At 43.1% G+C, this 11,943-nt stretch overlaps 1 protein-coding gene across 1 annotated transcript; it reads right to left on the bottom strand.

Annotated features, from left to right (window-relative positions):
• Positions 1-1,216: 1,216 nt before the first annotated feature.
• On the bottom strand, positions 1,217-7,988 carry LOC138594889 (aspartate aminotransferase, cytoplasmic-like). The gene is made up of 9 exons (XM_069666160.1): positions 7,766-7,988; positions 5,166-5,347; positions 4,765-4,888; positions 4,479-4,591; positions 4,226-4,330; positions 3,958-4,108; positions 3,630-3,795; positions 3,272-3,414; positions 1,217-2,338 (listed from the first exon to the last, which is right to left on the bottom strand). Exons 1-9 carry the CDS (start codon positions 7,872-7,874, stop codon positions 2,199-2,201), a joined length of 1,233 nt encoding a protein of 410 aa, XP_069522261.1. The 5' UTR covers positions 7,875-7,988; the 3' UTR covers positions 1,217-2,198.
• Positions 7,989-11,943: the final 3,955 nt, after the last annotated feature.

Below are 11,943 nucleotides of genomic sequence, written 5' to 3'. Positions count from 1 at the left end.
CTTCCCAGATATCCAGACAGTGCTGCATGTGTGACGTCCACGGTCGGCTCCGGTTGTAACTCTTGATTTTCCTGGCTGACGGTCGCTTTCCTTTTCAGACTGTTTGCTTCATCTGAGCGTCGAGTTTGTTTCTTCTTCTTTGGATTTTCACTTCTTGTTGAAGTTGTATCTGTAGTCATCCATCTTTTCTTTGTTTGTGCAGCCATAGTAGATTACTGTTTACTCGCAAAACTTGCAGAGAGCGGAGAAGCAGCCGCTTAGCTCCGCCTACCCTCTCTGGCAGACCAACCACTGCTGGCTGATGGAAAGCGCGTCACTAACTGGGCGCCGCTTGTGATTTCTTCCACGAAAGACGCCACAGACACCCAGTCTGTAATACTGCAAATGCAAAGGCTTTCATCAGTGGGCCATCGGCTCAGTCACCATTGTGTTACCTCATTCGGCGATAGATAGTGACTTAACAGACATTTATTTAATGAAAAATTTTTATATCACTTTAAACACGGCTGGTTTTGATCATTTCATGGGAATAACAGACAATAAAAAACAAAGCTGGTGTTTCAAGCTCTCCATAATTAACAAAATGAGTGTTCATTAGGGCTGCATGACAAATCGTTTCACAATCGGTGCGCCATGCGCAATACGAGGCGAAAATTAACCTCAAGCTGCTACTTTATTTCTGCTTGGTGCAAAAGGAAACAGTTTCTCTTGTTTTCCATCACTAACCTACATTAAGTCTGTCTGATGTCACATTAGTGCAGCTCTTCATGAGAGCACAGAGTGAACTGATGCTGAGCTGCAGTCTGTGTGTCACCTGCCTGTAAACTGTGAACAAGCACGTGATGCTGCTGCCGTGACAGATCATGAGCACCTCGTCCCGCTGCTCGTCAACGCTGCAGTTGCAGATACGGGCCGGTAACGTGTTATACATTTGAATACCGAGATGGTAGATGATGATCTATAAGAAACGTGTCGCTCCACCTGAACTCCCTCATGTGTCACTGAACCAAGTGTGATAAAAGTAGCAGGTGGGTTGTTTTGTTCGGGGCAATGTGAAGTAGTTATCTGTACATGTACATAAAAACGCACTGCATTTATCTGGTAGAATTTCCTCTATTTTCGCTACTATTACCTTCATAAATGTCAATATTTCAACAACAGTTCCTATAAAAAACGTTTTTTTCAGGGGGACAAACACTCAGAAAGCAAAGAGTCCTGTGGTTTATAATTTATTACAGTATATGAACACACATACTGCTGTGTGCCGTTACAAACAACACCACATAATGGGAGCGTGGTCATGTGGCTAACAGGCGTCAGAGCTCCGAGTTCTGATCAGAGAGGCTTGTAACAATACAGAGGCTTTCTGCAACACAATAAGGGCACTGCAGGGTGGACAGAAAACAACAACAGAGAGAGAAAAGAGGTGATTTTGTTCTGCGATGGCACAAAGTCTCTTTGTGGACTAACATTACGACCTTCTACGTTTAGCTGCACAGATCTGACGAGGCAGAACCTCCATCATCAGGCACATGCATGAACTTTAAGTGACAGGTCAGGACGGTCAAAGGATGATAACCGTTGCTTTCACGTTTCCTTCTTTAGACTTTAACACGACACAGATTACAGGATTGTTTTTGTGATGGAATAAAGAAGGCGCGATTTTCTTAAACTGATCCATAGTGAGCCGAGGGCTGAAGAAAAGCAGGAGTTGTGTGCTTACGCAGGAAATAATGGGACCTCTTACAGTGATTACATCTATTTACATTACCAGCATTTTGTTCATAGTACAGATACAGCATCTCTAATCCCTTGAAGAGCTATAAATGAAGGAGGAAGCACGATACTTTAGTTTAAAATCTTACGACCCAGAGATCCAAGTGAACTTTTGTGACCTGAAATGATTCCTGTTGCACAAAAACAGTCAAACAAATGAAGGGACGTCAAAGAAGACATTTTTAAGTGTGCGGACAGTGAGACCTGGCGGTGTGTGCGTTCAAGTGTCTTCCTTAAATCATTGCACCTCCCAAAGGTGTTTACCTTTATGTGAGAACAGAGAATCCTCCCATTGGCTCAACTGTTGCGGTCAAACCAATTAGAGGTCAGGATAAGCGGAGGAAGAGGGTACAAGGGCTCACACATGACGGTACTTCCTGTGGCGTGCAGGAGGCAGGAAGTGGGCGGAGACTAGGAGCCCTTTACTGGACCTTGGTGACGGCCTCGTGGATGGACTGGGCGACGTAGTCGATGTTCTTGGAGGTGAGGCCGCACATGTTGATGCGACCGCTGGCCATCAGGTACACGTGCTTCTCTTTGATCATGAACTCCACCTGTTTAGCTGTAAGACACATTCAAAAACAGGCGGTCACACAGAGCGTAGAAGAAGAGCTGCTGCTTCCTGCTTTGTTACATCTCCAGCAAAACATGGTCAGTTAGTGAATCTTAACGTACGTCTAACTGAGCAAACTCCCTGATGAAGATAAAGAGATAAAACCGGACAGGATCAAACTTCAGTATTAATCCCTATCTGGGAAAATGTTGCAGTTTTAGCTCGCTTATGAACTCTTGAAAAAAGCTCAAATTGAAACCTTAGTTTGAAATGTTCTGCAACAATTTGCAAGAATAAACTTTAATACTCAAGTCAGGTCATATTTTAAGTGTTAAGGACTTCATTACGAATGAGGATAACAACCTTGTACACACTTGAGCACCATTCACACATGCCCTGCACTCCTGAAAATTTCCTGACATTGTCCAAGTGTGTGAACGCAAAGGGCTGAATTTTTCAGAGGTTGAAGAAGAAGGATCATTTACAAGACGACAGCAAAGATGTCTGGAAAATAGAGACGAAGAGATTCAGGAGCGTCTGGCTGAGAGGGCCGACACATAAATTGTTCAGCAGTTGCGGTGACCGCAGCGTACTTTTTACATCAAGTCCTGCCTCATGAGTAGTTTTCTTTAGGTTCATAACGGGGTCCAGGGGTCTTGTAGGGTTTAAGGTGGTCCCCTGCAATTTTTACTTTAATTCTAGACCTACAAGACCCACGATGACACATTGTACCTGTTTTGAACAGAGGTTTCACACATTTAGAGAAATACAACAAGGGATATGAGAGATCCTTTGACAAAATCTTATCATCCACTGATGTGAAAAAGTTTGAGAAATGGTGCACTAAACAACCCTGATAATCATAACGTTTCCATGTTAACAGTTGGATGTGCCCATATGAGTGTGTGTGTGTGTGTGTGTGTGTGTGTGTTTTCCACTCACGGTTCAGGCCGGTGAAGCTGAACATGCCGATTTGCTGGGTGATGTGGTCCCAGGTTCCCGGGGTGCCCAGACCCTGCAGCTTGGACTTGAGCTGATCTCTCATCAGCAGGACGCGGTCTGCCATGGTCTTCACATTACCCTTCCTGCACAGGAGAGCATAAAGCACGGACAGTCAACACGTAAACATGCTTACTCTTTACTGCTACCACAGTAAATGACACTGATATCAAAGTGAAAGGAAGCTAACCGCTTCCATTTATCTTTAAATAATCAGCTATTAAAGGAGCTGACATGAGTTAGCTCAAACTAAGTGGCTAATGCTAGCAGCTCTGTGACTGGCTGATTGTTAGGATCGTACCATTCATCGAAGAGCTCGGGGCTGTTGAGCGTCTTGCTGACGATGCGAGCTCCCTGAGACGGCGGGTTGGACCAAGTCGTCCTGACGATCTTCTCCATCTGGGACAGGATGCGGGTCAGGTTGTCGCTGTCCTGGGCGACCACCGTCAGGTTCCCGACTCTCTCATCTGATAACAGCAGAGAATAGAAGGGGGACTGGATTAGAACGCTGACCATGAGAGACATTTTTCATAATAATTCACTTGTAATAATGTGGCATATCTTTGGGGCCATGTTATGCATTAAACCACTCAAGGCTAAAAGTGTGTGTGTGTCTTTTGTGTACTCACTGTAAAGGCCAAAGTTTTTGGAGAAGGACTGAGCCACAAAGAGCTCCAAGCCCTCAGAGACAAAGTACCGGATGGCCCAGGCATCTTTATCCAGACTGCCAGAGGCGAAGCCCTGATAGGCTGAGTCGAAGAACACAAACAAGTTCCTCCTCTAGAGAAAAAAAAGATCACACAATATAAAAAGTGACACAGCACTTTTTCACAACTATTTTTTAATGTATCTGTTTGTTCGTGGAAGGATCTGGAAAGAGCACCAACATAGTCTCACCTTCATGATCTCTGCGATCTTCTTCCAATCCTCCTGGGTCGGGTCGGTGCCGGTGGGGTTGTGTGCGCAGGCGTGGAGGACGAAGATGGAGTGTTCTGGAGCTTTCTGTTGATAAAAGAAGTTTAATGTTCAATGTTAAATGTAAAAATGTTTTCCAGGGCATTTTCAAAGCCATGGCCACATTTGTTTTGACTGCCATGTTTGGATTTTGATAAAGGAATCCAAATCACTCATCACAGTTTTCCCATCTCACCTCCAGGTCATCCAGGAGCCCGGCGAGGTCCAGGCCCCTGTTAGCAGCATCCCAGTAGTGGTATGGCCGGATGTCTTTGAAGCCAGCATCAGCAAAAACACTGTTGTGGTTCTCTGGGAGGAAGAAGAACATACGGCCTCAGATCTACTATCCCCACATCCGTATCAACAGAGACACTATTTCAGTCTGCAGCCGCGTTTCAGGCAGCAGAAAAAGTCAAAAGGCATTTTAGGGAATTTAGATCAATCCGTCAGTAACTTGCTCCACGGCTGTCTACTGTACTAACCCCAGGTGGGCGCTGAGACGTAGACGGGTGTGGCCGTGTTGTTGACGCCGTTGTACCAACGCCGCAGGAACTCTGCCCCGACCCTCAGGGCACCTGTCCCCCCCAGAGACTGGACCCCTCCCACCTGAGAGAGAGAACAGCAGGAGGGAAACACGAACAAAACGGGAAGAATAACGACATTTGTTTCATGAAACAACACAAAAACGTAAAGCTACTATTACTACTAAACTAACTGTTATTACATTTATCTGATGTTTATCTGACTGATGTAGGATGTTGTTAACCCTTAAAACTCTGTAATAGAAATAGTCTGCCTGTGCTGACATTGGTACTTTTGATTATTGCATGTTTCATTGTTCAATGTTCAGAGAACTGCTGCAGATGTTTAATGTGTGTCTCACCCTGTTCTCCTTGATGGCGGCGCTGTCGTCTCCCAGGGCGACCTTGGAGGAGGCGGAGCGGAACTCGGGCAGGCCGAGGATGGGCAGGTACTCGTGGTTCAGGCTGTTGTCCTCCACGATCAGCCGCTCCACCTTCTTCACCACCGGCAGCACCCAGGGCAGGCAGTCATCAGTACGGTAAGCTGGAGGGGACACAAAGCAAGTTAATCAATAAAGCCTTCCAGCTCGAGCTCTTGTTTGAACACATTTCAGTCTGAACAAAACACACAACAATAATGAGTCTCCTGCACAGTTTGGCACAGATAAAAGTCTGCTGTAATTTGGTGTTGCAAAATATTTAATCACTTTTACACCAAACCACACAACGCTGTCATAATGGTGTCCTTTTGTGTGATTTTACAGTGTCACTGCGTCGCAGAAGCAAAAGATGTGCGACATGTAAACAAACAGTGTAAGCTTCACTGGAAAACACGGCCGTGTTCTGTCCTGCGCCGGCTCGACCATTTACACGCCGTTTCCACCTGCAGCGTAAATGTAGTTTATTAGTTTAATAACCTTCTGTCTTCCTGATAAAGCCAAGTGTGTGAAAAAGAAACAGTTGTATTCGATGTAATGCACAATGTCACACACTCTCTGAAGGTCAAGCTTGACAGCCACATTGAACTAAGGGTGTGTGTGCGTGCATGCGTTGCACATATTTGACTCCTTAAGAACTCGTGCTGCCTCATACTGTATGCAGGCCTGTGCAGAGCCGCAGAGCTGTATCATATAACAGCTTCACTTCAGCTGTAGACGGGCAGAATCAAAGGACCGACAGTTAAAAGGTCAAACAAGTTGCTTGTAAGCTTTGGATCAAAAGATCATATTTGGTGTCCATTCAAATAATTTAGGTGTGCTGCCAAAATGATAAAGAACTAATCTGCTGGAACAAAAGTGGCGAGTGTGAAATGTGGATCAGGTGGCTAAAAGGCCTTTGAAGGACATCTGCTTTTTGGACTCACTGTGCACAAAATAAAATTCTAACATGCACAAAAGAGCAGATACTACACACTGATCCATTCATTTGACTTTTCAGTTCCACATAAAACATGTATCTGAATCAATCTGCATGATCGCCGTCATACTGCCGCTCCTGTATCTCATAAATATAACCATAAGGCCAAGCCTAATAATGGCTGTGTTCCCTGGGTGAGGCTTTGAGGATAGTTTTTCTCCATTGTTGACTGGTGGCAGGCCAAACTGGTTTGGTGCACACATACGTTTAGGCAACACGGAGGTGCAGAGGTGCAGTGCATGTTACATCATAGGTAAACCTTAATAACACTTTAAGGGAAGGTGAATAACTTATGGTAGTTTGGTTACCATGGTGTTGAATTACAGCTTATGAAATCAATTATGCAGGATTCTGTGTGTTTGGTTATTTTTGTTCAGTTGGCATTTGGAAATTATGACATTACACACAAAACGTAAAAGAAATAAAGGGGTTTGCAACATATAACTGGGTCATAAATGATGAGTGTCAGTGTTCTAGTTGTGCAATCCACACATCCTTTTGATAACCTACATTTTATACGCAATGGTGCTGAAATAGATCGATAAGTAATAAGAAACTGAGGCATCAGATAATTCTTCCTGCAGAGTGCACTCTGACTTTGTTGTTAGCAATACTATGACAAACGCGTTCCTGCAGGTGTGGATATGTCTCCTTAACAGTGTCAGAGAAAGAAAACATGATTGCAACAGTTTAGAGAGCAATGGAATATTTAATCATCCATCTTTGATAACTACATCTTGGCCTTTCCTACCCCCGTATGTGCACAAACTACAGGTTATTAACTCCCATCATACAAAAAACTTGAAGTAATAAATAATAACACTTTAATGCAATCCCTACAAGGCAACCAATAGAGCTGTCACACCATTACGACAACATCCTTTTAAAGGCATCCTGCTAAAGCATCAATTAAAGATGACATCATCTTAGACACCTTACACACATTGCAACAAGTGCACAACCAGCAGGACCTGCAAGATCCGATTCAACTCCCTTAGCTGCTTTTAAGTTACAACTATGTCCCTTTAAAATGTCCCCGTTTGTGATTTAACCTGTCAACGTGTTTAATAGCATCTTTTGCACAGCGAGTCTTATTCTGTGGAGAATGATGCGTTCAAGGACATAGGTGAGACAGTGGGAAAAAGAGGTACCTGCTGGATATTTGACATCATGAACAACATGCTTTGGTGAAAGAGCAGTCACAAGAAGAGGTTCTGCTTCCCTCACGTGTCGTCTCTTGCACCGTTAAGGATGAAGCAGCTGTATTTGTTGTATTTAACTGACAGCAGTAACGTCAGCTAGCTGTCAACATTAGGGGAAGCTAGTTTGTGCGCTAGCTTCACCGCTAGCTTGTAGCGAAGGTCAAATCAAAGAGCTGTTAATGTTTAATAACATGATATCACCAACACCGCGCCTAGGGGTCACCCAAAGCTAGACAGCTAACTGAGGCTAGCACAGCCGGGGTCAGTAGCGTGTTTAGGAGGCTAACTCACTCTCAGAGAGCTAACTTAGCATGTAGCATTAGCAGGCAGCGAACATCTCTTACCTCCAACTCCCAGATTCACCTTCTGTGGGTGGCCGTCCTCTCTGAAATCAGCCGTTAGCTTAAAGACGGCTACTGGAGGGGCCTGTGGGACATCGCTGAATATGGACATGGCTCAGGACGAGGCAGATGATCCCGGTGCAGAAGGAGGAGGAGACGGGGAGAAAGTGCTTCCAGCGGCGGGCAGTGAGAGAGAGACGGGCCGGGTTCACCTTCACCCCGCTGGTTTAGGACGGACAGAAATAGGCGTCAAGCCGGCAGCTAATAGGAGGGCACGTAAAAATGACGCGGCCACGAGATAGCCAATGAGAGTCAGTTATAGGGATAATACAATAGTTATTAAGTTTTCCAAGATTTACATATTTAATAAATATTCAAATATATTCGAATTTTTAGATTGTGTTTTTTCTTGTATTTTATATTCGTTTAGAATCTCTTACATGTATATGGTCAATAATGACTAATAATAGGACCGTACTCTGATGATGTTTTATTAAAGACACAGCGCCTGGTAAAACAGTGTAAAACGGTAGTTGCAGTAATAGGAGCGTAGTGTTTTGACTAGGCCCATAAGATCGAATAAGTAAATAATTAAGTCCTATAATTTTTTTTATTAGATAAATCAAGTTATAATATATACATACATTCCTTTCTGAAGGTTACATAAAAAAATGTTCATGCAGCTATTGATAAGGATCATAAAACCAGCATTAATACAGACAGGAGCCTGTATGTGCATGCTGTATAAGTGATTACACGTGTATTCATGCATGCATGTGTATATTTTCAAGATTCATGCTAGCTTATTGTTTTATTTTGTTTTGAAACACTTGATTACAAAGACAACCTCCCCATTTCTCCAACAAAGACCAAACGAAAGAATCACAATAACACAGCTACAACAATCAAAGTATAAATGTTCCTACAAAGTCTGTAAATAGAGTGCACACTGTAAGGTATATTTCTGTATTAAATTATACCACAGTAATCCAGTAGAAGTTAAGCCTTTTTATCGTGTAATAATAATCGGTGAGCGTTTACGATAAGCTGAGTGTGTTATCACAACCACCAGAGATCAGACAGTGTGCAGGGTCTAAAAGCAGAACCTGTGATCTGCCATAAGATGGCAGTGTTATCCAGCAGTATGAATGTGCAACGTCAGAATGACTGTTATATGAACATGCTTCGTCAGCATGACTTTCAGAGAGAATTTCTACGAATTTTGACCTGATTTTACTCAAATAGACTGAGCTTTGGATGCTTTTATCAACATGCTGCAGGCACTAAAGCATGCTGTGTGGCTTCCTTGTGACTGATATATCACTAACACAGTGACCTAAAAATGTCTTTAGCGTTCAGATTTACAAAAAGAAAGTCGACTGCACATTTTGTTCAAGCCTGTTTTCCCTAACCAAAATTTGCATCCCAGATAATATCAGTTACCTTAGATAAAAGATGCACCATGCTAACCAAGCTAGCTCTGTTTGTAGCTGCCAAACCCTTTGCAGATCCGTGCTACATCTCAGCCCTCTTTTCAAAATACAGTCACATCTGGCTTAATAAACAGGACGATGAGGAAGTGTCGAATCGAGAGTTCAAAATGGGCGACTTCATAGTGTCTACGTCCATCTCTTATAGTATTTGAATGATTCTTTCCACCACTTTTTTTCAACATATCCCTAACATATAATTGTAAACAAGAACCTCTGCACAAACACACACACGTGCAGCCATGCATGGACTCAGTAGGTGGTTTCTGCCTCTCCTCCTCCTCCTCCTCCTCCTCCTCCTCGTCTCTACTGTTAGGAAACTTTGTCCAAACATCCAGGTGTGTTTTTCTCTTCTCCTCTTCCTCTCTCTCTCTCTCTTTCCTGTGTTTGATCTGAAGTGTTTGATGAATAGCCTCAGCTTCACTTCTGTACAGCCTCCACTTCCAGCCCTCCTGCAGCTAAAGTAGCATTTTTGTGTCAGTGAAGTGTGACTCTTTGACACAGTTACACACGCATGCAGGAAGACACCAAACCGACTCTTTAAAGCATACAGATTTGATCCCAAATGAGGCCGAACAACCTGACAAACACACTGAAAATCACACACACATTCACAGCACTGCACACACTTCTCCCTCTCACTCTGTCACTGCCAGAGATGATGAGGCCTCCCTCTCTCCTCCACTTTTTCCTTTCCCTCTCCAGAAACACTCCGCTGAACCGTCAACAGTGTAGGATTTCAAAGGGGCGCGGGGCTAATGCTCCTGGATGAGGCTGATTGAGTCAATTTGTCGACATGATGGACGTTTTGTGGCCTCGGCTCCTGCTCTGATGCTGACTGCAGGCTACAGGGCTGACAGAGGCTTTCAGGTATTTTTCAGCATGGTAAAAAAAAGTGAGTGAGAGATGTTTTAGCGCTCTGTGAACAGCACACGAGGGGAACGACCTGCCGCTGCACCAAACCTTTATTTGATAAGAATGTGAACCTGAATCTGAATAAGTTTGTAAATGTCGAGTTCCGTAACAATTAATCTACTAGGACGATGTTTGGCATTTAAAGGGTTGGTCCACTCAAACAACAAGATTATATAATTTGCCTCTGGTCTCTTTTTGGTTTGGCTTTAGGTTCTCAGCGCTAACCATGATCTGGATGACTGAGAACCTTCACAGACATTAGTTGAAATTTTAGCACTTGGTTGTTTTTACTTTATCCTGCTTTATCAATCACTGTTTGTCACACAATGATTTATTGTGGCAGCCTGTGGAGTCAGAATTGTTTCTGTCCTTTAATAGTGCTTTTCTAGTCGTCCGACCACTCAGAGCGCTTTTACATTCACACAAGCATTTTGGGGTTCAGTGTCTTGCACAAGGACACATCGATATGTGACTGTAGCAGTCAGGGATCGAACCATCAATTTTTCCCGACTGAGAGATGACCAACTCTACCACTGAGCCACAGCCGCCCATGAGGTGAAGACCGCTTCTTTTGAATCACAAGGTTCGATTTGTTCGCCTAGCAATCACACGCTCTCTTAGTTAGTAAATAATCAGAATCAGGTTTATTGCCAAGTAGGTTTGCACATACAAGGAATTTGTTTTGGTGATTTTGGTGCAGAACAATTAACACAGAACTAGATTAAAAATAAGAAAATACAATAAGGTAAATAAATAGGCAGAAAGAATAAAAATATAAAAAGCAATACGTATAATACAAAATATGTACAACAGGTGTAAAACAATAAAAAACACTGGTCAGTGACCCCAGAGGTAGAATCTTGATCTGTGAGAGATCTAACTTGCAAATTAGCCATACTATAAAAAGCTACCTATAGAATCTACTCAGTAAAATTTAGGTAACAATTTGCACTTTATTTGACTGAGTAAATTTTACCCTATATTTTGAGTGAAGAGAACCTAAATTTAACAACTATGAAACACTAAAATGAATGAGGTAAAATGTACTCAACATTTCTCAATAGATTACACAACTAATTACTTAATAAACATTAGTAATAATAACTCTTGACAAAGGGACAGACAACCTTTCACGTTCACGTTGAACCTAACGAGTATGTCTTTGGACCGTGGGAGGAAGCTGGAGTAACCGGAGGGAACCCACGCATGCAAGAGCAGAACATGCAAACTTTAGCCCACCGGGATTCAAACCAGAAACCTTCTAGTTATGAGGCGACAGCACTAACCACTGCACCACCGTGCAGCCTTTTGGGAATTCAAGATGCTCAAATAAAACTAAATTATATTCAACAACATGAGCCTGCTCGTGTTAATTTACTGACTAATATTCAGGAAAGTCGGCCAAGAGAGGGCGACAAGTTTAAATGTCTTGTCATATACAGACACGGCAACTACAAATCATCTGGTACATCTGACTAATAAATATATAAACACTTTCATTCACTCTATGATACACAGCAAAACAGGAATCTTAACTTTAACCCTGATGGCACACCGACACTGGCGAACACAGATGAATCCAACCCCGGCCTGCAGCAATACACACAGTCTCGCATCGATCTGCGTGTGGACAAAGTCAGTAGAAGCCTGGGGTGGATGATGTATGTTTTTCAAAAAAGTTGGTGTACTGTTTTTTCTACAATTAAAATTTTCCACTGTAGCCTAATCAAACGCACCACGCACGCAGGCAAGCACGCACACACACACACACACACA

Source organism: Semicossyphus pulcher, unplaced genomic scaffold, assembly GCF_022749685.1.
Source record: "Semicossyphus pulcher isolate SPU_LCO1_2020_fin unplaced genomic scaffold, fSemPul1.0.p SCAF_17, whole genome shotgun sequence".
Taxonomy (NCBI): domain Eukaryota; kingdom Metazoa; phylum Chordata; class Actinopteri; order Labriformes; family Labridae; genus Semicossyphus; species Semicossyphus pulcher.
This window is presented reverse-complemented; position numbering and strand designations above follow the sequence as displayed.